This window comes from Triticum dicoccoides, chromosome 1A (assembly GCF_002162155.2).
Source record: "Triticum dicoccoides isolate Atlit2015 ecotype Zavitan chromosome 1A, WEW_v2.0, whole genome shotgun sequence".
In the NCBI taxonomy this organism is placed as follows: Eukaryota; Viridiplantae; Streptophyta; class Magnoliopsida; order Poales; family Poaceae; genus Triticum; species Triticum dicoccoides.
In genome coordinates, this window is record NC_041380.1 from 548,664,959 (window position 1) to 548,692,855 (window position 27,897).

The window sequence follows — 27,897 nt, forward strand, 5'->3', positions numbered from 1 at the left end:
ACGTCACGAGGAGTTCCGTAATGGTCCGGAGGTAAAGATTTATATATAGGAAATCATGTTTCGGCCATCGGGACAAGTTTCGGGGTCATCGGTATTGTACCGGGACCACCGGAAGGGTCCCGGGGGCCCACCGGGTGGGGCCACCTGCCCCGGGGGGCCAGATGGGCTATAGGGGGTGCGCCTTGGCCTACATGGGCCAAGGGAACCAGCCCCAAGAGGCCCATGCTCCTAGGGTTTCACAAAAGGGAAGAGTCCCAATAGTGGAAGGCACCTCCTAGGTGCCTTAGGGGGGAGGGAAACCTCCCTGGCCGCCGCCCCCCTAGGAGATTGGATCTCCTAGGGCCGGCGCCCCCCCTTGGCCCTCCTATATATAGTGGGGGAAGGAGGGCTTTTCATCCATGCCTTTGGTTGCCTCCTTCTCCCTCTCCAACACCTCTTCCTCCTCTTCTGCGGTGCTTGGCGAAGCCCTGCAGGATTGCCACGCTCCTCCATCACCACCACGCCGTTGTGCTGCTGCTGGATGGAGTCTTCCTCAACGTCTCCCTCTCTCCTTGCTGGATCAAGGCGTGGGAGACGTCACCGGGCTGTACATGTGTTGAACGCGAAGGTGCCGTGCGTTCGGCACTTGGTCATCGGTGATTTGGATCACGACAAGTACGACTCCATCAACCCCGTTCACTTGAATGCTTCCGCTTAGTGATCTACAAGGGTATGTAGATGCACTCTCCTTCCCCTCGTTGCTGGTCTCTCCATAGATAGATCTTGGTGACACGTAGGAAAATTTTGAATTTCTGCTACGTTCCCCAACAGTGGCATCATGAGCTAGGTCTATTGCGTAGTTTCTATGCACGAGTAGAACACAAAGTAGTTGTGGGCGTTGATTTTGTTCAATATGCTTGCCGTTACTAGTCTTATCTTGATTCGGTGGCATCGCGGGATGAAGCGGCCCGGACCAACCTTACACGTACTCTTACGTGAGACCGGTTCCACCGACAAACATGCACTAGTTGCATAAGGTGGCTGGCGGGTGTCTGTCTCTCCCACTTTAGTCGGATCGGATTCGATGAAAAGGGTCCTTATGAAGGGTAAATAGCAATTGGCATATCACGTTGTGGTTTTTGCGTAGGTAATAAACGTTCTTGCTAGAAACCCATAGCAGCCACGTAAAACATGCAACAACAATTAGAGGACGTCTAACTTGTTTTTGCAGGGTATGCTATGTGATGTGATATGGCCAAAGGATGTGATGAATGATATATGTGATGTATGAGATTGATCATGTTCTTGTAATAGGAATCACGACTTGCATGTCGATGAGTATGGCAACCGGCAGGAGCCATAGGAGTTGTCTTAATTTATTTATGACCTGCGTGTCAACATAAACGTCATGTAATTACTTTACTTTATTGCTAACCGTTAGCTGTAGTAGTAGAAGTAATAGTTGGCGAGACAACTTCATGGAGACACAATGATGGAGATCATGGTGTCATGCCGGTGACGATGATGATCATGGAGCCCCAAAGATGGAGATCAAAAGAAGCAATATGATATTGGCCATATCATGTCACTATTTGATTGCATGTGATGTTTATCATGTTTATACATCTTATTTGCTTAGAACGACGGTAGTAAATAAGATGATCCCTCGTTAAAATTTCAAGAAGGTGTTCCCCCTAACTGTGCACCGTTGCGACAGTTCGTTGTTTCAAAGCACCACGTGATGATCGGGTGTTTGATTCCAACGTTCACATACAACGGGTGTAAGACAGATTTACACATGCAAACACTTAGGTTGACTTGACGAGCCTAGCATGTGTACAGACATGGCCTCGGAACACAGAAGACCGAAAGGTCGAGCATGAGTCGTATGGTAGATACGATCAGCATGAAGATGTTCACCGATGTTGACTAGTCCGTCTCACGTGATGATCGGACACGGCCTTGTTGACTCGGATCATGTAATCACTTAGATGACTAGAGGGATGTCTATCTGAGTGGGAGTTCATAAGATGAACTTGATTATCCTGAACATAGTCAAAAAGGATTTTGCAAATTATGTCGTAGCTCGCGCTTTAGTTCTACTGTTTAGATATGTTCCTAGAGAAAAATTAGTTGAAAGTTGATAGTAGCAATTATGCGGACTACGTCCGTAAACTGAGGATTGTCCTTATTGCTTCTTAGAAGGCTTATGTCCTTAATGCACCGCTCAGTGTGCTGAACCTCGAACGTTCTCTGTGGATGTTGCGAACATCTGACATACACGTTTTGATAACTACATGATAGTTCAGTTAAACGGTTTAGAGTTGAGGCACCGAAGACGGTTTTGAAACGTCACGAAACATATGAGATGTTTCGAGGGCTGAAATTGGAATTTTAGGCTCGTGCCCACGTCAAGAGGTATAAGACCTCCGACGATTTTCTTAGCCTGCAAACTAAGGAGAAAAGCTCAATTATTGAGCTTGTGCTCAGATTGTCTGAGTACAACAATCGCTTGAATCAAGTGGGAGTTGATCTTCCAGATAAGATAGTGATGTTTCTCCGAAGTCATTACCACCAAGCTGCTAGAGCTTCGTGATGAACTATAATATATCAGGGACATATATGATGATCCTTGAGATATTCGCGATGTTTGAGACCACAAAAGTAGAAATCAAGAAGGAGCATCAATTGTTGATGGTTGGTGAAACCACTAGTTTCAAGAAGGGCAAGGGCAAGAAGGGATACTTCATCAAACGGCAATTCAGCTGCTGCTCTAGTGAAGAAACCCAAGGTTGAACCCAAACCCGAGACTAAGTGCTTCTGTAATAAAGGGAACAGCCACTGGAGCAGAATTACCCTAGATACTTGGTAGATGAGAAGGCTGGCAAGGTCGGTAGAAGTATATTGGATATACATTGTATTGATGTGTACTTTACTAGTACTCCTAGTAGCACCAAGGTATTACATACCGGTTCGGTTGCTAAGTGTTAATAACTCGAAACAAAAGGCTACGGAATAAACGGAGACTAGCTAAAGGTGAGCTGACGATATGTGTTGGAAGTGTTTCCAATGTTGATATGATCAAGCATCGCACGCTCCCTCTACCATCGAGACTGGTGTTAAACCTAAATAATTGTTATCTGGTGTTTGCGTTGAGCATAGACATGATTGGATTATGTCTATCGCAATACAGTTATTCATTTAAGGAGAATAATGGTTACTCTGTTTATTTGAATAATACCTTCAATGGTCTTGCACCCAAAATGAATGGTTTGTTGAATCTCGATCGTAGTGATACACATGTTCATGCCAAAAGATATAAGATAGTAATGATAGTACCACCTACTTGTGGCACTGCCACGTAAGTCATATCGGTATAAAACGCATGAAGAAGCTCCATGTTGATGGATCTTTGGGCTCACTCGTTTTGAGACATGCGAACCATGTCTATTGGTGTATATGCATGAAGAAACTCCATGCAAATGGACCGTTTGGACTCACTTGATTTTGAATCACTTGAGACATGCAAATCATACCACATGGGCAAGATGACTGAAAACCTCGATTTCAGTAAAATGGAACTAGAAAGCAACTTGTTGGAAGTAATACATTTTGATGTGTGCAGTCCAATGAGTGCTGAGGCATGTAGTGGATATCGTTATGTTCTTACTTCACAGATGATTTGAGTAGATGTTGAGTACATTTACTTGATGAATCACGCGTCTGAATTATTGGAAGGTTCAAGTAATTTCAGGGTGAAGTTGAAAGATCGTCGTCACAAGAGGATAAAATATCTATGATATGATCATAGAGATGAATATCTGAATTACGAGTTTGGCACAGAATTAAGACATTGTGGAAATTGTTTCACAACTAATACAGTCTGGAACACCATAGTGTGATGGTGTGTCCGAACATCATAACTGCACCTTATTGGATATGATGCATACCATGATGTCTCTTATCGAATTATCACGCTAGTTTATGGGTTAGGCATTAGAGACAACCGCATTCACCTTAAATAGGGCACCACGTAATTCCGATGAGATGACTCCGTATGAACTATGGATTAGAGAAACCTAAGCTGTCATTTCTTAAAAGTTTGGGGCTGCGACGCTTATGTGAAAAAGTTTCAGGCTGATAAGCTCGAACCCAAAGCGGATAAATGCATCTTCATAGGACACCCAAAACAGTTGGGTATACCTCCTGTCTCAGATCCGAAAGCAATAAGGGATTGTTTCTAGAATCGGGTCCTTTCTCGAGGAAAAGTTTCTCTCGAAAGAATTGAGTGGGAGGATGGTGGAGACTTGATGAGGTTATTGAACCGTCTCTTCAACTAGTGTGTGGCAGGGCACAGGAAGTTGTTCCTGTGGCACCTACACCAATTGAAGTGGAAGCTTATGATAGTGATCATGAAACTTCAGATCAAGTCACAGCCAAACCTCGTGGGATGACAAGGATGCGTACTACTTCAGAGTGGTACGTAATCCTGTCTTGGAAGTCATGTTGCTAGACAACAATGAACCTACGAGCTATGGAGAAGCGGTGGTGGGCCTGGATTCCGATAAATGGCTCGAGGCCATATAATCCGAGAGAGGATCCATATATGAAAACAAAGTGTAGACTTTGGAAGAACTACTCGATGGTCGTAAGGCTGTTGAGTACAGATGGATTTTAAAAGGAAGACGGATAATGATGGTAAGTATCACCATTAAGAAAGCTCGACTTGTCGTTAAGATGTTTTCTGACAAGTTCAAGGAGTTGACTACGGTGAGACTTTCTCACTCGTAGAGATGCTAAGAGTCTGTTGGAATTATATTAGCGATTACTGCGTTATTTATGAAATCTTGCAGATAGGATGTCAAAACATTGTTTCCTCGACGATTTTTCTTGAGGAAAGGTTGTATGTGATACAACCGGAAGGTTTTGTCAATCCTGAAAGATGCTAATAAGTATGCAAAGCTCCAGCTATCCTTCTGAGGACTGGAGTAAGCATCTCGGAGTTGGAATGTATGCTTTGATGAGATGATCAAAGATTTTGGGTGTATACAAAGTTTATGAGAAAATTGTATTTCCGAAGAAGTGAGTGGGAGCACTATAGAATTTCTGATGAGTATATGTTGTTGACATATTATGGATCAGAAATGACGTAGGATTTCTGGAAAGCATATAGGGTTATTTGTAAGTGTTTTCAATGGAAAGCCTGGATTAAGCTGCTTGAGCATTGAGCATCAAGGTCTATAAGGATAGATCAAAACGCTTAATGGAACTTTCAAATGAGCACATACCTTGACATGATCTTGAAGGTGTTCAAGATGGATCAGTCAAAGAAGGAGTTCTTGCTTGAGTTGTAAGGTATTAAGTTAAGACTTAAAGCTCGACCACGGAAGAAGAAAGAGGAAGGACGAAGGTCGTCCCCTATGCTTAAGACGTAGGCTCTACAGTATGCTATGCTGTGTACCGCACCTGAAGTGTGCCTTGCCATGAGTCAGTCAAGGGGTACAAGAGTGATCCAAGAATGGATCATAGGACAGCGGTCAAAGTTATCCTTAGTAACTAGTGGACTAAGGAATTTTCTCGATTATGGAGGTGGTAAAAGAGTTCGTCGTAAAGGGTTACGTGATGCAAGCTTAACACCTATCCGGATAGCTCTGAGTAGAGATACCGGATATGTATAATGGAGCAACAATTTGGTATAGCTCCAAGTAGAACAGTTATTTGGAATAGCTCCAAATAGAACGTGGTAGCTACATCTAGGAGATGACATAGAGATTTGTAAAGCACACACGGATCTGAAAGGTTCAGACCCCTTGACTAAAACCTCTCTGACAAGCAACATGATCAAACCTAGAACTCATTGAGTGTTAATCACATAGTGATGTGAACTAGACTACTGACTCTAGTAAACTCTTGGGTGTTAGTCACAAGGCGATGTGACCTGTGAGTGTTAATCACATGGTGATGTGAACTAGATTATTGACTCTAGTGCAAGTGGGAGACTGTTGGAAATATGCCCTAGAGGCAATAATAAAATGATTATTATTATATTTCCTTGTTCATGATAATCGTTTATTATCCATGCTATAATTGTATTGATAGAAAACTCAGATACATGTGTGGATACATAGACAACACCATGTCCCTAGTAAGCCTCTAGTTGACTAGCTCGCTGATCAATAGATGGTTACGGTTTCCTGACCATGGACATTGGATGTCGTTGATAACGGGATCACATCATTAGGAGAATGATGTGATGGACAAGACCCAATCCTAAGCATAGCACAAAGATCGTGTAGTTCGTTCGCTAAAGCTTTTATAATGTCAAGTATCATTTCCTTAGACCATGAGATTGTGCAACTCCCGGATACCGTAGGAGTGCTTTGGGTGTGCCAAACGTCACAACGTAACTGGGTGGCTATAAAGGTACACTACAGGTATCTCCGAAAGTGTCTGTTGGGTTGGCACGAATCGAGACTGGGATTTGTCACTCCGTATGACGGAGAGGTATCTCTGGGCCCACTCGGTAGGACATCATCATAATGTGCACAATGTGATCAAGGAGTTGATCACGGGATGATGTGTTACGAAACGAGTAAAGAGACTTGCCGGTAACGAGATTGAACAAGGTATTGGGATACCGACGATCGAATCTCGGGCAAGTATCGTACCGCTAGACAAAGGGAATTGTATACGGGATTGATTAAGTCCTTGACATCGTGGTTCATCCGATGAGATCATCGTGGAGCATGTGGGAGCCAACATGGGTATCCAGATCCCGCTGTTGGTTATTGACCGGAGAACGTCTCGGTCATGTCTGCTTGTCTCCCGAACCCGTAGGGTCTACACACTTAAGGTTCGATGACGCTAGGGTTATAAAGGAAGTTTGTATGTGGTTACCAAATGTTGTTCGGAGTCCCGGATGAGATCTCGGACGTCACGAGGAGTTCCGGAATGGTCCGGAGGTAAAGATTTATATATAGGAAATCCTGTTTCGGCCATCGGGACAAGTTTCGGGGTCATCGGTATTGTACCGGGACCACCGGAAGGGTCCCGGGGGCCCACCGGGTGGGGCCACCTGCCCCGGGGGGCCACATGGGCTATAGGGGGTGCGCCTTGGCCTACATGGGCCAAGGGCACCAGCCCCAAGAGGCCCATGCGCCTAGGGTTTCACAAAAGGGAAGAGTCCCAATAGTGGAAGGCACCTCCTAGGTGCCTTGGGGGGGAGGGAAACCTCCCTGGCCGCCGCCCCCCTAGGAGATTGGATCTCCTAGGGCCGGCGCCCCCCCTTGGCCCTCCTATATATAGTGGGGGAAGGAGGGCTTTTCATCCATGCCTTTGGTTGCCTCCTTCTCCCTCTCCAACACCTCTTCCTCCTCTTCTGCGGTGCTTGGCGAAGCCCTGCAGGATTGCCACGCTCCTCCATCACCACCACGCCGTTGTGCTGCTGCTGGATGGAGTCTTCCTCAACCTCTCCCTCTCTCCTTGCTGGATCAAGGCGTGGGAGACGTCACCGGGCTGTACGTGTGTTGAACGCGGAGGTGCCGTGCGTTCGGCACTTGGTCATCGGTGATTTGGATCACGACGAGTACGACTCCATCAACCCCGTTCACTTGAACGCTTCCGCTTAGTGATCTACAAGGGTATGTAGATGCACTCTCCTTCCCCTCGTTGCTGGTCTCTCCATAGATAGATCTTGGTGACACGTAGGAAAATTTTGAATTTCTGCTACGTTCCCCAACAATGAGTTGGCATCCTCAACTATTTTAGTTGCACAAGAACCAATCAGGAGTTGGCATCCCCAACTGTTTTTAATAGTTGCATAACAATGTCACATGAGTTGGCATCCTCAACTATTTTAGTTGCACAAGAACCAATAAGGAGAATCCCCGACATTTTTTAATAATTGCACAACAATGTCGCATGAGTTGGCATCTTCAACTCCTTTAGTTGCACAAGAACCATTCATTAGTTGGCATCCTCATGTGTTTACATGCATTTGATTTTCTAGGTTTGCACATGCACTTGAATGTAGTTGCACTACTTATTTGGAAGATTATAATCTTTTAAACTTCACTATTTTTTCCATTTCTTTTTTTAAGACATGCCAAATTCATGATGTTCATCAGTTCAAAATTCATTACATACTTTCACAAACATCCGACATGGATTGCATGCAGGAGTACTTGCAGTTGCAGTTGCACAACAACCAACATAAGTTTTTTTTGGAATTTTGCGTACATAATTTTTAGCTAAACCAAAACGAATAAGAAATTATATGAGTTGGCATCTTAAACTTTCATATGTGTTCAAGATGCCAACTACTAAAATTCAAAACCCCACAAGTAGAATGATATGGGAGTGTTGTCAATTGCACACTTGTCCTGGTTAAGATGCATAGATACAACCCAAGGTTGGTTATTTTTTCTCAGACTTCTTTTTTTGCATCATGTGCAGGTTATGGGGGTGGAGGAGCTGTTGTACATTTCTGCACATAGTTGTCGGCTACAAAGTCACATATACTTTTGTGTGGAAAGATCAAAGGACAAAAACACCCGCAGACCATATTTTTGTCTAGTTGGTAGTTATGTTTCACAGTACCTACAACATACTTTTCTCTTTTTCTTCTTCTTTTCTTTTGCTACATGGACATCGGTTCTTCTGCATTATGTGTGATATAAGACATTCTATGTGCTCTCTCCTATATAATTACACATTTTTTGGGTTTTGTTGCACATAGTGCTGCAAATGTTGGCTTGTCCCATGATATAGTTGCACAAAAATAAGTTGAAATTGCACAAGTACAAGATCTCCCCTTTTCTATCTCTGTTTATGCTCTCTTCAGCTATGGAGAAGCTATTTTTGTAAAGAGAAATTTGGTGAGTGGGAAAGGGAAAGTCAAGGAGGGGGGTCTGAACAGGAGGAGAAAAGGATCATCTCTTTTTTCACCCTTGTTGGCGCTACCTAGTAAGTTCTGATCTGTCCTCACTCTTTCTTCTTATTTTTCATAGCAAATTGTTCCAGATCCACTGTTAGTAAACTTTGATTCATCTGTCATGGTAGCTCTGGCAATGGAGATCCTGACCTAGGAAACCATTTGTTTTGAAGAAGAAGGTGGGAGCAGGTAAAGGCGTGGGAAGAAAAAGTTGGTGGCCAGGGGGCATGATGGCCTGGGGCTGGGGACCGCGTCCACCGCGTGATTTGTTGGCTTGACGCGCGTCTGTTGCTACCGGGGGAGGGATTTCCTTTTATGGGATCGGGGGACCAATTCTTTCCTTTCCTGGCGGCCCCTCGGGAGTGCTAGCGGGCCAACGGCCGCCCGCTAGATGGGTCCTTGAACCTTTGTCCTTTTTGTGTAGCATTTTGCTGTTTGTTTGGAAGGAAATGTCATCAATGCGACACCGACCTATTGGTAGTACTGATTTTGAGGATGTGGCCCGTTTTGGGTGAGTAACAAGAATAACTCGGTGTTGAATATATGATTTCTGTTGCCGTATTATGGTGTATAGGGAAACCCTAAAATGATATACGCTTTGGCAGATGCATATGATCTGATCACATGTATTTTGGCATCAACTAGAGCAGACTCTCGGGAGCTGGCGTTCACTCCGACCAACAACCAAACTGCCAGTCCTGGACCAATCTTTGCTGGCCCTGGAAAAGATGGCAGCGGCAGCCCCGACACTGGCCTGCTGAAAAGTGGAAGCTTATGTTGGCGGTGGAGTGACCACGAACCCCTGAAGCATTTTCTCGGCGACTGACGAAGGCGGCACCGAACTTGAATGCATCTATTGCTCATCAATGCTCCCAGGCCTGTGTGCCAGAATTTGTTGTTTTCCTGATGCTTTAGCAGTGTAGGAGCTCTTCTTAATTATGTCTTCCTGATGTTGTTTTCTTGTTGCTTTAGGAGTGTAAAGCACTCTTTATTGTAATGAACCTTGTAACACCGGTTAGCTCTGGTTTCATTTTCAATGAAAATGGAACAGGGCTTGAGGGCTTTTTGATCTAAATTGAGCTTCATGTATGATGAATCGGTGGGGATTGGAGTATGGAGCCTTGTGCAGAGGTCAAACATTTCAGGGCTACTCACGGGCCTTTAGGTGAAGTGGACGATCCATGAGTGGATGGGACATGGAGAACCACTCGTGACCGCAAGCCCGTCATGAAGGGCCGAGAGGAAGTTATGAGTTGCCTGTATATGGGGTGAGAGTTTTCTACCTCCTACCTGTTCTTTTGCTATCCCCTCCCAAACTCTCTGAATATTTGTATCAAAGCTATCCTATAGATTCTTGATTCTTTCGGTGTACTGCTGAGAAAACCGAGTCTACATTACATAATACTAGTGTTTAGATAACAGGAATACTAGTGTCGAGAAAACTGATTCTTACGATGTTAGTTGCATGGATGAGTGTTAATACAATTTTCACGCAGTCCACTAGATTTGTTCCATAGTTCGGCGCCACTCCCTTTCACAACCCCCCACAACCAATGAACTATGTGTTGCTAATAAATTGAGACTGATGGTGTGCAAGCCCTCAACAAACATTCGACGGACTACTCCAAGGAGGCCCAGATGATCGAGGATATCAAAGTGAAGGCTAATTCTACTACTCATACTCTAGCACAGCTGGCATTAAATGCTCCTTCTGATGTAAACCCTGAATGGGATGATGATGTACCAGCGGACATTGCTGGGATTGTAAGGGCCGATAGTGCCCATATCGTTTCCCTCGGAATTGTTTTTGAACTACGTGTTGTTGCATCGAATGGTCAGATATAATGTTCAAATGCTGTATGTCCAAATTCTGTACCGATTAGCATCAACATCCTTACCATATATGCTGAACTCAAACAACATGTGTTTCTGACCCCTCTCACTCCTATCGACAAGACTCTGGACTTGGAGTATCTTCTCCTAGCCTGCTTTCTCTGTCTTGGATTTTTTGCTAGGTACTTTCTCTTCCATGGATGGGTAGTAAACTGCCTAGGGGGAGCAAGGCCACATCCTCATATAGCATGAGCTTCTGAGCAAATTTTTACTGCATGGTACTACATGAGATCTGCTATCCTGTAGGGGTTTAACTCACCAAAAAAATTCAGCTGTGGTGCTTCAATGGTACTCAAAAGTCTTTTAATCAGTCATTAACTACTGAAGTTAAGATCGAAGGGCTAAGCAGCCACATCTCTCAGCCGGCAGTCTTCCGACCTAGTATTACACAACTCTAACAATGTATTGGGTACAACATCACAGTTGCATAGAATGCATATCATACCCATCATATGTTTAGTATAGATATACAATACGACCATATGAATACAAACTGGGGTAAGCATCAAATGTTCAGCCACCAGTACATAGCTTGTTCATGGCTTGTGATGGATGATAGTAACCCACCGAACACATACAATCTAAACTCTTCGCGTCAGTCACTTATGCTTTAAACCATCAAATCTATATCCAACGGTTAGAAACGTGCCGCCACTATTTATCTTCTTCCTTCTGCACCTAGCCTGCCCCACCCGAACTGTCGGCCTCCATCACCCGCGGTCGGCGAGCACTACTGCGCACTTCAAGGAATAGAACGTGTATTACAGTATGTGTACAACATATTTAGAGAGCCATCACTCTGGAATGTGTTTGAATTTGCGGGAACACGATATTTTATTCGTAAAGTTGTCTTCTCGAATTAATTTTGAGTTCCAGAGGTGATGCATTAAAATGTAGGGCTATTGTAAGCATGCACATTTATCTGCAAGAAAAAAATGTTCTCTCGGAATTTTGTCCTAACAGTTTTGACCTCGCGGAATTATAACAGTATATGTCATGGTAGAACGGATTACAACAAAAGCCACGTGATACCCATTCACACAAATAACAAATAATAAGGTGGAATCTCTCTAGTTAACTTAACGAATAACAAGTGAAAAGTATCAGCTTCTTCCAAAAGAATGGAACACAATTTCTGATTTATCAGAAGTATTAGCCTTCTTCCAAGAAAAACAGAACGGTGAATTAACATTACATAATAGTGTTTAGAATAGGGTGTTAGTTGCATGAGTGTTCCAATTTTCACGCAGTCAACTAGATTTGATCCATACCATTGCCTTTCGAGACCAACGAACTATGTGGTACTGGATTTCATGGTAAGATCTGATGTCCAAATGTCATGCCCCAAAATTACGTACAGAGAAGCCACATTTTTCTTAGCATATACACCGAACCCAATCATTATGTGTTTCTGATTCCTCTCACTCCTACCGACAAGACTCTGAACTTGGATTATCTTCTCCTAGCCTGCTCTCTGTTTCGTATTTTTGCTGGCTACTTTCTCTTCCATGAACTGCAAAGTAGGGAGCTTCTGATCAAATTAATACTGCATGGTATTACATGATATCTGCTATCCTGTAGGGGTTAAATCACCAAAATAAGTCAGCCAAGGCGCTTTTTCAAGCCAGTACCAAGCTACTGAAGTTAAGATCGAAGAGCTAAGAGCCACAACTCTCAGTCAGCTGTCTTCCGACCTATTTATAATTGAAAGACAGGTAGAGCCACACATTTCCGTTATACGCCCCCTTCTCAAAATAACTGTCTCAACTTTACACTTATTTCGGGATTGAGGAAGTATTTATTACACACAACTCCAACAGTGTACATTATCACAATTGCATAGAACACATACAATTCCATAAGCATGAATTGTTCAACCACCAGCATGTACTGTGCAGATATACAATACCAGTACAAACTGGGGTAAACCATAAGCATCACATGTTCAACCACAAGTCCACAACCACCAGTACGTAGCTTTTTCATGGCCTGTGAAGCAAGGTAGGAACCCACCCAGCACACACAAGCTACTTACTTACTAATTACCACGGACCAGGAAGCACATGCTTCGCTTATTCCACCGAACAGAAACGAAAGAACCCAAAGTCCCGACGATATGTAGAAGAGCTGCATCTTCACGAACCTGATGGTCCAAAGTGCTAACTCGTTCAGTGCTTTTTGCAAAAAGTTTACTGAATGTGCGATGTTTTTTGCAAAAAATTAGTGAGCTCGTGGTTTTCTGCAAACGATGCGTCAAATATGGTGGTTTTATGCAATTAACTCCTTGCTACAATAACCATACGAATAAACTTGTAACTGTGAAGGTGCTTATATCACTCCCTTTGTGTTGCTTATTTCACAAAAGCAAATCAAGATAGCATGTTAAACAGAAAACTAGTCTATCAATCTCAGAATAGTCAAACTAGACATCAAGAAATAGAACGAGTATTTTTTTAAGATTAAATAGAACGGGTATTACAGTACTGGGACCGGAACCAAAGGGGTCAGACAAACCGGGACCAATGCCCCCCGAGGCCCGGCCGGCGCCCTAGCCTCACAAATCGGGACTGATGCACCCTTTGGTCCCTGTTCGTGAGTGAACCGGGATTAATGCTCTTACCCAGGCCTCAACCAAAGCCCTATTTTCTACTAGTGAGTATGTGTACAACATATTTAGAGAGCCATCACTTCGGAATGTCTATGAATTTGCGTGAATATGATATTTTATTTGTAAAGTTTTCCTTCTTAAATTAATTTTGAGTTCCAGAGGAGATGCATTAAAATGTAGGGCTATCGTTTCAACAGAGACAGCAGTGTGTAAATCAGTAAGCATGCACATTTATCTGCAAGAAAAAAGTGTTCTCTCGGAATTTTGTCCTAGATTTCCATCATTCAGAGTTCATAGGGTGTTTTGACCTCACTGAAATATAACAGTATACATCATAGTGAGATTACAACAAAAGCCACGTGATACACAATCACACAAATAACAAATACTTCCTCTTCGTCCCATAATATAAGAGCGTTTTTTACACTAAATAGTATCAAAAACGCTTTATTATTATGGGACGCAAAGAGTAATAAGGAGTCTCGTCCACTAGATTTGATCCATACCACTGCCCTTCAAAACCAACGAACTATGCGTTGCTGGATTTCATCGTCACATCTCATGTCCAAATGTTGTGTCCCAAAATTACGTACAGAAAAGCCACATTTTTCTTAGCATATACACCAAACCCAGTTATTATGTATTTCTGATTCCTCTCACTTTTATCTGTTAGATGTGTATAGTCCTATTTTGGTACATCTTCATTGTATAAGGGGTTTCTTGTACTTTATCACACATGTATATGTATTGGCCTTTGGCCTCCCAGTAAAGTTAGTTGCTCACTTATTTAACATGGTTTCAGATGCTAGGCTAGCCCCTCTTCCACACGATGCAACTCCGTGCATGCTCTATCCTAGTCGCCGCCGCTGCTAGCCTCCGTCCTAGTCTCCGGCCGTCCTCTACTTCCATTCGTCCCCGTCAGGACCATTACTCTCGCTGCTCGACTCCATCTCGCGCAGGCGCTCCTCTCAGCTCCCGTTACAGCCCGAGGCCGGCCGTGCTTGGCCTTGTTGGTTGTTGCGCCTAGCTGCTACATCTCCCGCTGATTTCCAGGTCCCTTCGGCCTTCGCCGCCGCCCAGTTTGGCCGCTACCGCTGCTGCGTTGAGGCCGCCTCGACTAGCCGCTGCCGCCGCCCTATTCGGCCACTGCCGCCGCCGCCCGGTCCGGCCGCCGCCTGGTCTGGCACCGGGTCTCCTCCAGGTCGTCACCGCCCCCTTCCCCACTGGCTGCAGTCGATCTCTCTGGTCTCGTTCGCTTCCTGGTTCGAGCGATTCCCTCGATCCAGATCGAGTTGAGGGCCCATTAACCAAAAAAACAGAGAAGCAGAAGGGAGACTTCCTCATGTCTTCTTCGGGCTATGTCGCTGTCCCTCGGTGCTCGGTGATCTTTGATGGCACCAACTATGCTGAGTTTGCGGGGTTCATGCGTATCCACATGCGCGGTCTTCTGCTATGAGGCGTTCTCTCTGGCGAGGTACCGTGTCCGCCCTGCCCTGTTGCTCCGGTGGCTCCTACCCCACCGGCACCGCCGGTACTTGCTGCTGATGCGTCTCAGGCTGATCGGGATGCAGCCAAGACTCTTGATGATGCTGCAGTTGACGTTTATGATCAGCAGGTATCCGCCTATACTGATGCTCTTTCTGCCTATCGGGACGATCTGTCTATTTACACTCGGTGGTGCAATGATGATGCTCGAGCTGCTGCTATTCTCACTGCGACCGTCCTTCCTCAGTTTGCTTCGAAGTTCATGGGACTTGGCACAGTTCAACACTATCAGCCATCTGGTGATGCTCTCTACCTATCTATGGTGCGTCAGGAGCATGCACTCCAGCAAGGTGATTCCTCTGTTGATGAGTTCTACTCCCAGTGCTCTGCCATCTGGCGTCAGCTTGACTCTCTTCGGACAGTTGTTTGTGGAACTTGTCGTTGTTGTCAGACTACATGGTCCGATTTGGAGTTTCAGCGGGTTCATGAGTTCTTATCTCGTCTTCGCTCTGAGTTTGAGCCTCGACGTGCCCAGCTGCTTGCTCGTGGCCGTGTTCCTATCTCAGAGGTGCTTGCTGAACTTCGTGCTGAGGAGACCCGCCTTCGCTCTGCTGGGTTACTTGTGGTTCCCTCGGTGTTGGCCGTACGAGCTCCTGTGTCATTTGCTCGTCTTACCGCTCCACCGTTCCTGCCCACTCCTTCAGCAGGGGGGGTGACTCGCCATCCTTATGATGAGAAGGGTCCGCCACATCATGACACCTTCTATGGTTACTGCTCACGATCAGGTCACCCAGAGTCTGATTGTCGCCAGAAGAAGCGAGATCAGAGGCACTCCTCTTCCAACGGGACTCCAGGGTCTTTCTTGGCTCCGTCACTCACTGACCAGGACATTGTACGCCTCAAGCGTCTACTTGCTTCCCTCCGACTCCTCGTCGACTGGTTCAGTTGCTGCTGTGACTGCATCCACTTCTCCACCACCGTAGGCATCTACACAGTCAGGTACATCTTCGTGGGTTCTGGGTTCTGGAGCCTCTTTTCATATGTCTTCTGATTCTTCCGTGTTGTCTTCTCTCCGACCTCTTGATTCGCATGTTAATGTTCTTACCGCCGATGGCACACCTCTTCCTGTTGCTAGTCGTGGTATTCTTTTCACTCCATCTTTTTCTATTTTTAGTGTTTCACATGTTTCTCGCCTTACCATGAATCTTTTTTCCGCTGTCCAACTTACTGATTCTGGTTGTCGTGTCATTCTTGATACCAACTCTTGCTCCATTCAGGATCGTCGCACCAAGGCTTTGGTTGGTGCTGGCCCCCGGCGGCGTGAGTCAGAGGGCCTTTGGGAGGTTGACTGGCTTTGTGTTCCTTCCGCTGCCACCACTTCTGCCAGCTCTCATGCCCTTGCTGCCTCTTCGTCTGCGTCCTTCCAGCAGTGGCATCATTGTCTTGGTCACATCTGTGGCTCTCGCTTGTCCTCTTTACTTCGTCAGGGCCTCTTAGGGTCTGTATCTAGAGATGTTCCTTTACATTGTAATGGTTGCAGACTTGGCAAACAGACCCAGTTACCTTATCCTACCAATGAGTCGGTATCTCAGCGTCCTTTTGACTTAGTTCATTCTGATATTTGGGGCCATGCTCCCTTTGATTCGAAAGGTGGTCATCGCTACTATGTTCTGTTTATTGATGATTTCTCTCGCTACACTTAGCTCTACTTCATGAAATCTCGTAGCGAGGTTCTCTCTATATACAAACGATTTGCTGCCATGGTTCACACCTAGTTTTCCACTCCCATTCATACTTTTCGTGCTGACTCCGCTGGAGAGTATATCTCCCACCTGTTGCGTGGTTTTCTCATGGAACAGGGTACTCTTGCCCAGTTCTCATGTCCCGGTGCTCATGCTCAGAATGGCGTTGCCGAATGTAAGCATCATCATCTGCTTGAGACAACTCGTGCGCTGATGATTGCCGCTTCTCTTCCAACCCACTTTTGGGCTGAGACTGTTTCTACATCCACCTATCTCATCAACATTCAGCCATCGACTGCTCTGCAGGGTGGTATTCCTATGGAGTGTCTCACAGGTCGCTCTCCTGACTAGTCAGCTCTTCGTATGTTTGGATGTGTGTGCTATGTTCTTCTTACCCCTCGAGAATGCACCAAACTGACTGCTCAGTCGGTTGAGTGTGTTTTCCTTGGCTACAGTGATGAGCACAAGGGCTCTCGTTGTTGGGATCCTGTTGGTCGTCGCTTACGCATCTCGCGTGATGTGACTTTTGACGAGTCTCGTTCTTACTACCCACGTCCTTCTTCCTCGACCTTCTCTATGGATGATATTTCCTTTCTTCTCCTTCCCGATACACCCCGCTATGTGCCTCATGTTTCACCTCTTCCTCCAGCACCGCTCATTCACTCTCCTTCACCACCGACCCCCTCTTCCCCATCCTCCTCCTCCACCTCTCCATCGTCATCTCCAGTCCATCGCCTTCTCTCACCGTTCCCTCTTCACTATACTCGACGCCCTCGTCCTGAGGATGCTTCCCCCGATGCGCCTTCCACCTCTGGTGTGCCTCTCCTCATGCCTCTTCCGGTTCATAACCTCCGTTCTCGGCCTCGCCCCCCGCCTGATCGCTATTCACCTGATCGGTACGGTCTCTCTATTAGTGCTGAGCCCACTTCCTATCGGACTGCCACGACTCAGCCTGAATGGCAGCTTGCGATGGTTGAAGAGCTTGCTGCCCTTGAGCGCTCTGACACATGGGATCTGGTTTCTCTCCCTTCCGATGTTTGTCCCATCACTTGCAAGTGGGCCTACAAGATTAAGACTCGCTCCAATGGCTCCCTTGAGTGTTACAAAGCTCGTCTTGTGGCCCGTGGTTTTCAGCAGGAGCAGGGACGCGATTATGATGAGACATTCGCTCTTGTGGCCCACATGACCACTATCCGCACCCTCCTTGTTGTGGCTTCTGTTCGTCATTGGTCTATCTCTCAACTTGATGTCCAGAATGCCTTTCTCAATGGCGAGTTGCGTGAGGAGGTTTATGTGCAGCCACTACCGGGGTACTATGCTCCTGATGGTATGGTCTGTAGACTTCGTCGCTCCCTCTATGGTCTTAAACAGGCCCACATGCCTGGTTTGAGCGCTTCGCCTCTGTGGTGACTGCCGCCGGTTTCTTGCCTAGTGATCATGATCCCGCGTTGTTTGTTCACACGTCTCCTCGTGGTCGGACTCTTCTCCTTCTCTATGTTGATGACATGATCATTACTGGTGACGATTCTGACTACATTGACTTTGTTAAGGCTCGCCTTCGCGACCAGTTCCTCATGACTGATCTTGGTCTACTTCGCTATTTTCTTGGGATTGAGATCTCCTCGACCTCTAATGGCTTCTACATCTCCCAAGAAAAATATATTCAGGATCTTCTTGATTGCGCTGCTCTCGGTGATGAGCGCACTATTGTGACTCCTATGGAGCTCAATGTTCAGCTTTGTGCCTCTGATGGTGATCTTCTTCCTAATCCCACTCGCTATCGTCACCTTGTTGGCAGCCTTGTCTATCTTGCTGTTACGCGTCCTCACATCTCCTATCCTGTTCACATCTTGAGTCAGTTTGTTTCAGCCCCCACCTCTGTCCACTATAGCCACCTCCTCCGTGTTCTACGATATCTTCGTGGCACGATCTCTCAGCGTCTTTTCTTTCCCCGCTACAGCTCTCTTGAGCTCCAGGCCTACTCTGATGCTATCTGGGATAGTGATCCCTCTGATCGGCGCTCGCTGTCTGCTTACTGTATCTTTCTTGGTGGCTCCCTTATTGCCTGGAAGACAAAGAAACAGACTGTAGTTTCTCGCTCGAGTACAGAGGCTGAGTTGCGAGCCATGGCTATGTTGACGGCTAAGGTGATCTGATTACGATGGTTACTTGAGGATTTTGGTGTGTCTACTACTTCCTCGACTCTCTTACTGTCAGACAGTACCGGTGCTATCAGTATTGCGCGTGACCCGGTGAAGCATGAGCTCACCAAGCACATCGGTTGGATGCCCACTTTTGTATGTGCTGCTGTGCAGGATCAGATTCTTGCTCTCCACTATGTGCCCTCTGAGTTACAGTTGGCGGACTTTTTCACGAAGGCACAGACTCGCGCAACATAGTTTTCTTCTCTCCAAACTCAGTGTTATTGATCCACCATGAGTTTGAGGGGGGTGTTAGATATGTATAGTCCCGTTTCGGTACATCCTCATTGTATAAGGGGTTTCTTGCACTTTGCCACACATGTATATGTATTGGCCTTTGGCCCTTCAGTAAAGTTAGTTGCTCACTCATCTAACACTATCGACAGGACTCTGAACTTTGGTAGCACATCATGATATATAGCATGAGCTTCTGATAAAATTAATACTGCATGTTACTACATGATATCTGCTATCCTGTAGGGGGTTAAATCGCCAAAATAAGTCAGCCAAGGCACTTTTTCAAAGCAGTATCGAACTACTGAAGTTAAGATCGAAGAGCTAAGAGCCGCAACTCTCAGTCAGCTGTCTTCCGGCCTATTTATATTCGGAAGACCTGTAGAGCCACATCTTTCCCTCGTACTCCCTCTGTCAGACACTTATTTTGGGAATATTTGCTACACAGAACACCGACAGCGTACATTATCACAATTGCATAGAATACATACAATTCCATAAGTATCTACTGTTCAACCACCAGCATGTACTGTACAGATATACAATATGCCAGTACAAACTCGGGTGCATCAACTATTCAACCACCAGTACGTAGCTTTTACATGGCCTGTGAAGCAAGGTAGTAACCCACCCAGCACACACAAGCTACTTACTTACCAATTACCACGGACCAGGAAGCACATGCTTCGCTTATTCCAACGATACATAGAAGAGCTGCATCTTCATGAACCTGATGGTCCAAAGTGCTAATTCACTTCTCCCACCAGTGAAGGAAATCCTTGCGCCTGTTGATCTTCTTCTGCAACTGGAGAACGCCATACAGGAGAGCTTCAGCTGTTGGCGGGCACCCAGGGACGTAGATGTCCACGGGAACGATCCGGTCGCACCCACGCACGACGGAGTACGAGTAGTGGTAGTATCCACCGCCGTTGGCGCAGCTGCCCATCGAGATCACCCACCGAGGCTCTGGCATCTGGTCATAAACCCTATCGAGAGTAGATCAAGCTCAGGATATCAGCTAGATCTAGATAAAGTAAAATTCCATATGTACAAAATGGTTATTTAAAATGAAAAAAAAGAACTCAATGACCCCTGCAAAAAGAACACAAGGTTTTAAGCTAATCTGTATTTTTGTGGCTCGGTTCTTGGGATATCTGAATTTATAAACCTTGATAAATTGAAATGAACAGTCATGTCTATGCCGTTTCAAGAAAATTGGCATCAACCAAAAGCAAGTCATACAGGACAAAAGAACCTTTCTGTTCCACTTACTACAGTAACCATACAATCAAGGCGCATATGTCACACTATGTTTGTGTTCCTTTCTTATTCCATAAAGGCAAATCGAAAATTCGAGATAGTATGTCGGGCAAAAATAAGTCTCTGTAATCTGGAAATAGACAAATTGGACTTCAAGGACTAGAACAGGTGCTACATCATGTTTAGAGAGCCACCAACCACAAGTGAAACAGCTTAGAAAAGAGTAATGACGTGCAGGAGTGCGATATTTTACTCGTAATTAAGGTTTGATCTTCTCGAATTAATTTGAAGTTACACAGGAGATACATATAAATGCAGGTCTCCCATTTCAGCAAGGAGGCGGCAGAGTGTAAATTACTCCCTCTATCCCATAATATAAGAGCATTTTTGTCACGACACTTATATTATGGGGCGGAGGGAGTAGTAAGCATGCACAGCTATCTGTATGAAAAAGTTCTCTCAGAGTTCTGTCCTATTTAGGTTTCCACATGCAGAGTTCATAAGAGCTCACTGAATTGTAACAATACACGCAATGGTATGGCTGATTTCAGCATAAGCCTGTTGTAGAGCAGACTGACATACAGGACAAACAAATAAGGGGCAATCTCTCTGATTAACTGAACAAATAACATGACAAGAGTATTAGCCTTCTTTCAACAAAAACAGAACACATTTTGTGATAGGCCATATTTGCAAAAAAAAATGTGATGTGCAGTCATGACGATCAGACCAACATGTACGTGCACAAATGCTCAGGATGCACAGCATATCGCACACGATTCATCGGGGAACATGACCTAAATCATGAGGAAACATTCGTGCGCAAAGCAAATTCGTAGGCTAGAAATGTTCGTCCCCTGCTTACGATGATCGAAGTGCATCAATCAAGAGAAGAAATGGGCAGACGGAGGTGACACGTAAATACGTACTTGCGGAGCGCGGGCGCCATCTTGTTGGTGAGCGTGCCGGCGACGATCATGCAGTCGGACTGGCGCGGCGAGGGGCGGAAGATGACGCCGAAGCGGTCGAAGTCGTAGCGGGCGGCGCCGGCGTGCATCATCTCCACGGCGCAGCAGGCGAGGCCGAACGTCATGGGCCAGATCGAGCCCCGCCGCGCCCAGTTCATCAGGTCGTCCACCTTGGACACCACGAACTCCGCGGCCTTCGGCATCGGCGCCGACGCGGGCGCCCCGCCGCCGTACGGCGCTGGCGCCGTTGTTCCCGCTCCCGCCGCGCCGACGGTGGAGGAGTAGGCTCGCCGGCCGGCGGGGAGGAGCGCGAGCCGCGCCGTGCGGGGGAGGAGGAGCGCCATGGCGAACTGGGGATGGTCGCCGGAGACCGGAGACGCACGATGGTGGCCGGAGACAGGTGTGGGCTGTGGCTTCCCGAAGGTGGCGGGGGATGGCGTGGTACGCTGGAAAGGGTCGGCAAATGCGCAGAGCGGTGCGCGCCGCCTGAAGCCTTGTGCGGTTGGCCCTGTAGACACGTATACTTCTCTGTTTTTCCCCTCTGTTTTTAGAAATTGGACTATCTGTTTACAGTTAGATTATTATTCCCTTTGTCTCAAAATATAAAAACGTTTTTGACACTAACTACAAACATCCTTATATTTTAGGGCGGAGAAAGTATTTTGCAAAAAATACAATTAGATTTTTCAATATAACTGTAATCATTTTATGGAAAACTAAAACTTCGTTAGTATTTTTGACACAAAATGTCTAAAGTGAACAAAGTTCGTGGATTTTACAAAGAGCTCATAAATATGAACAGGGACTCGTAGCTCTGTTAAGAAATTCATGATAAAGGAAATTTTAAGTTAGAATGGAAGAAATGTAAATATGATTTAAACCAAGGACTTGTAAAAAAGGAAAAATCATAAATATTTCGTGATTTTTTTAAACCAGGTTAACTAACACGTAAGTTATCACATGGCACATGTGATAAGCAATTCAAACTATTTAAAAACAAAATAAAAAGACACGCAAGTTACGAACAACAAGGAAACATCACTAGCACGGTTTTAGGTTCATTTATGATATGCCTTCACTTGACAAGTACTTACCAGTGTTACTAACACCGTACTGGAAATTTGACCATAAAGAGTCAAGCCATTAGCAATATAACTAGCACCGAGTTTGAGATTTAGCTCGGTTAAGAGATAGTAAATTTCAAAAAAAAACATAAGTGACTGTAAACACCAGCAAAATTCAACCATGATGAATAGAACATCTGGGACACATGAATTTCTAGAAAGGTCTAGAACTAAATCAAAAGGTACCAAAGAAAATAGTAAGCCACCAAGAACTCTAAAATATGAAAGAGAAAACAAGTAATTTCAGAACAATTTAAGGTCAGCTCATCATGAACAAATTGAAGTAACCATACATCAGTGTAAGCATGCACCCATTTCCTAGTCATAATAAATACTCACATAATCATCGATATTCACAACTAAAGCATTTTCCGACCTTAGGCGACCAACCCATCCCCGACATAATTTAGATAACCCGAAGTAATCAAGGTAAAACCTTTTTGCTTGAAAGATATCATGAACAAAATTTTGAGTAAACAAGACTTGTGATCGATCCTTATTGTGTTGATTGATGTTTGGTTTAGAAAATTTAGAACAGTAAAACTGGGCACCATAGGATCTCTCTCACACCATTAGCCTCCAGAGCCGCTCGATTTCAGGTTTTAGTTGTCGTTGGCCTTTAGATGCACATGGATTTTCTTGAACGCTACCGGCCAGGAACTTCCTAACCGTCAACTGCCTCTAGCACAAGTTTCCGGCGCGTGGGCATTTGGATGCGAACGCTTAAGCAAAATTTTCCTTACCCAGGCCTAATATCCTAAAGGCAGCTATTTCCGTATCCTTTGGATGTTCTTTAAATGATTTTTTTCACTACTTTTGCATCTCTTTTTCTTTGGCTTTCTTCCTTTTTTTTATTTTGCCATTTTTTCATTTGATTTTCTTCATTTATTTTCATACCTCAGTTTTTACCGGTTTCTTCAGTTTTTATCTGTATTTTTATTATTTTTAGTCTTTTTTCATCCACATTGTATTCTTTGTATACCTCAGGAACATTATTTTATGCACATTTAATTTTTTTTAAATACAAATATATTTTTTAAACATATTGTTTATGTCTAATTTTTTCATACACATTATACATTTTTGCATACATCTAAAACATCTTTATATGTGTTTAATATTTTTAAAATACTTATATGATACCAAACATTATTCAGATACACAATGCGAACATTTTTCTTACATTGGATAAATTTTTTTTAGTGTCACCAATATTTTGTTTGGAATGTGTGAACATGTTTTTAAATGTAACATACGATTTCTTTTTGGATTGTAAAAAACATTGTTTTTCACAATTACACAAACTTTCCTTTTACATTGTACAACATTTTTTTTGGAAAATGTATGTATAATTTTTAAATGCATGATCATTTTCTAAATGTCGCATACAAACATTTTCTAAAAGTTAGGCCATCAATTTTTTACACTGCATTTATATTTTCTAAATGTGCGGTGAACACTTACAAAAAAAACTAACTAAAACGTTTTTTCTTAGTATATGTACTTGTTATTTTCAAAATGTAAACGAAAGTTCCATTAAAAGGTACTCCCTCTGGTCCTTTTTACTCTGCATATTAGGTTTGGCTGAAGTCAATCTTATCCAACTTTGACCAAGTTTATACAAAAAAAATATTAACATTCACACAACAACACATTTATTATTAGATCCATCTCAGAATATATTTTCATATTATATTTATTAGATGTTATAGATGTTAATATTTTATAATATAAATTTGGTCAAACTTAGCAAACTTTGACTTCAGACAAATCCAATGTACGGAGTAAAAAGGACCAGAGGAAGTACAAACAAAAGTAAAAAAATGTGACGTCACCTTGACGAGACCACATGGTTACTGGGTTGGCCCACTACCAGCTCCCTGCAGACGACTGCAGGCCTTCTTTCTCGCATAAAGTAACACATAGACTCGCCCCATATAGACCATGTAATTCTTTCCTTCTTTTTTTGAGGGGTAAAGAGAGCTCTTTCATTCATCAATAACAAAATTACAATCATTCTGAATTACATGAAAGATTTCCAGTGGCACGTTGTCCAGCATAAAAAAATCTCCATGCATTCTAGCATGGGCTGCCAACTCATGTGCGGCCACGTTGCACTCTCTTCTAACTTTACTAACCTTGCACAAACTGAATTCACGCATACACAGCTTTGCTTCCTCATAAGTAGTCCACCACTTTGCATTGTTCCTTTCTTTTGCATTTATAGCCGCGACAACTGCGGCACAGTCCGATTCCACCTGCACATGTTCCTTGTTTAAATCCCTTAAACACATAAGACCAATCAGCAGTGCATTAGCTTCAGCTTCCTCTGCATCAGCACAAGAATGAAGCTGACGGCCTACAGAGAAGACAACTGCTCCGGTGCTGTCCCTGGCGACTGCCCCTGCCCATGCTGCATTGAAAGCTGAAATAAAGGAAGCATCAATGTTAAGCTTAATGCAATCACCTTGTGGTCTGGACCAGCGGATGGTCGGCTTCAATTCCTGAGCAGTGGGCGATTGCATTTGTACATCGTACAGAGGTTTTTTTCCCTTTCACATCACCTCTACTTTGACTGTTTGAATTCAGAGTTTCCCAATAATTCTTCAGGAATAGGACTGAGTCAGACACCTTTGCTTTTCCTTTGTCATGCACAATGTCGTCCCTAAGATGCCAGGAACGCCATAAAACCAAGAGCAGCTTTTCTCGCATGTCTCCATGCTACGAACCCACAGAGATTAGTAGCAATCGCTTTGTGTCACACAAAGGATTCAGTCACAAGAACACATAGTTCTGTAGATGAGAAGAGGGGAAAGCGGAGATACAGAGTAGCGGATAGGAAGAAGATAGACGGACAAAATATTCTTTTTACCCTCCTTATCTCCTCAGGTTAGCCTTAGTTTTTGCTTAAGAGGGGCACGTCCGGTAGATGGGCCAAGCCGGTCACGCGAGCGCCGGTTACCTGCTGGGCTTGACCGAGTCAGCTTCTAGGAGAGGCCTTGGTCTTGGCTGGCCCACATGGCAGGTGCGTAGCATGCCCTCCTCCTTGAGACACAGCATGCCCCCATGCTGCTGTAGAAGGAAACCGGTGCTGGAGTGCGTTCTTGTCTTCCCAGGAGTTCAGATTAGATGAGAGGCCAGCCCAATGAACGAGCACTTGTGCACGAGCGCCATTACCAGCTCGCACCAAACGAGAATCAAGAATCTGCCCCGGCTGAATAGAAACTGGAACATCCGTAAGCAGATGCAAAGAAGCATCAGAAGGCACCTGATTTGCCGGTAGAGAGGGCTTCAGCTGGGAGACGTGCACCACCGGATGAATACGACTATTTGTTGGAAGCTTCAATTTGTAGGCTGACTTTCCCACGCGAGCGAGCACCTCATAGGGACCATAAAATTTGAAGGACAACTTGTGATTTGCACGACGAGCAACAGACATTTGTGCATATGGTTGAAGCTTGAGATAAACAAAATCTCCCACCTGAAACACCCGATCAGAACGATGTTTATCTTCTTGTTGCTTCATGCGGTGCTGAGCTCGAAGTAGGTGTTGCTTAACAAGTTCTTGCATCATTTCTCTTTCTTGTAGCCAACCCGCCAGATCAGATGGTGTGGATTCTGGAATATGAGCAATGCCCAATTGTCGTGGTTTATAGCCATATAACACCTCGAATGGAGACTTGCCCAGCGCTGAGTGAAAATTAGTGTTGTACCAATGTTCAGCCGAAGGCAACCATTGAGACCATTTGGTCGGCGAAGCATGAACCGTACACCTGAGAAAGGTCTCAAGACATTGATTAAGCTTTTCGGTCTGACCATCAGTTTGGGGATGGTGTGCCGAACTCATATTCATCTTCACATCCGTCATCTTGAACAAAGATTGCCAAACATTGCTGGTAAATACCTTATCCCGATCAGATATAATGCCGGACGGCAGACCATGTAACTTATAGATGTGGTTGTAAAAGAGTTGAGCAACTTGAAGAGCAGAGTAGGGATGAGCCAGAGGGATGAAGTGACCGAACTTAGTGTACTTGTCAATCACCACCAATATGGTATTATATGAGCCAGACTTGGGAAGGCCCTCCACAAAATCCATGCTCACCAAACTCCAAGGTTCATCTGGGATGGGTAATGGATTCAGAAGACCTGGCAACTTCACAGTTTCAGATTTGGCTTGCTGACATATGGTACAATTTTGCACATATGTTTTTACATCAGTCTTCATACCAGGCCATGCAAACAGAGCACTAATGCGCTTGTAAGTTGCTAAGAACCCAGAGTGACCACCAATGCCACTTGCATGCAAGGAGAGCAGAATAGCTTGATGTGCCTCAGTGTTAGAGCCGAGCCAGACGCGTCCCTTATGCCTGATAATACCATTCACCAACGTGTAGCCAGCAGAGTTAGATCCAGTGAAACTCAACTCCTGTAACAACTTTTTAGTTGTATCATCTTTTGTGTAGCCATCCACAATTACTTCCAACCACTTGGGCTGACAGAGAGAAATTGCATGACATGATTCAGGAATTGCTTGACGGGAAAGAGCATCAGCAGCAGCATTTTCATGGCCTTTTTTGTAAACCAACTTGTACTGGAGTCCCATTAATTTCAGAAAAGCCTTTTGTTGGATGTCAGTAGTAAGCTTTTGCTCAGACAAGTAAGTTAAGCTACGGTGATCAGTGGAAATGGTGAATTCAGCGTGCTGGAGGTATGAACGCCATTTCTCCACCGCCATCAAGATAGCAAGACACTCCTTCTCATAAGTGGAGTAGCCTTGCGTCTTGGGTCCCAAAGCCTTGCTGAGAAAACTGATCGGATGCCCTTGTTGCATCAGTACAGCACCAATACCATACTTGCTTGCATCTGTTTCGACAACAAATGGCAATTTGAAATTTGGTAGAGCCAAGACAGGGGCTTGAGTAAGAGCTGATTTCAAATGTTGAAAAGCTTCATCTTCTTTGTTTGTCCAATAAAACATGGTATCTTTACGGAGCAAATCTGACAATACTCGACTGATGATCCCATAATGTTTTATGAACTTGCGGTAATAACCCGTTAACCCAAGAAACCCCCTAACTTGCTTGATAGTTGTCGGTGTAGGCCACTGAGCGACAGCTTGGATCTTCGAAGGGTCAGTAGCGACCCCTTTGTGACTGATGATGTGACCCAAGTACTCAAGTTGTTTTTGGGAAAAGGAACATTTACTCTTCTTGATATACAACTGGTGCTGGTGGAGAAGAGCAAACACTTGTTTCAAGTGACGCACATGATCTTCAAGTGTATGACTATATATTAAGATATCATCCATGAAGACAAGAACACATTTTCGAATGAGGGAAACAAAAATTGTGTTCATTGCAGCTTGAAACGTTGCAGGGGCGTTTGTGAGACCAAAGGGCATCACCTTGAATTCATACAACCCTTGGTGTGTTTTGAAAGCCGACTTGTGTTCTTCACCACGCACTAGC

The 27,897-nt window shown here is 44.6% G+C and overlaps 1 protein-coding gene across 1 annotated transcript; it reads right to left on the reverse strand.

Annotated features, from left to right (window-relative positions):
• Positions 1-19,397: 19,397 nt before the first annotated feature.
• LOC119325109 (NADH-quinone oxidoreductase subunit B 1-like) lies at positions 19,398-21,764 on the reverse strand. The gene is made up of 2 exons (XM_037598879.1): positions 21,264-21,764; positions 19,398-20,060 (listed from the first exon to the last, which is right to left on the reverse strand). The coding sequence occupies exons 1-2, from the start codon at positions 21,644-21,646 to the stop codon at positions 19,826-19,828; spliced, it is 618 nt and encodes a 205-aa protein (XP_037454776.1). The 5' UTR covers positions 21,647-21,764; the 3' UTR covers positions 19,398-19,825.
• Between the last annotated feature and the right edge of the window lie 6,133 nt (positions 21,765-27,897).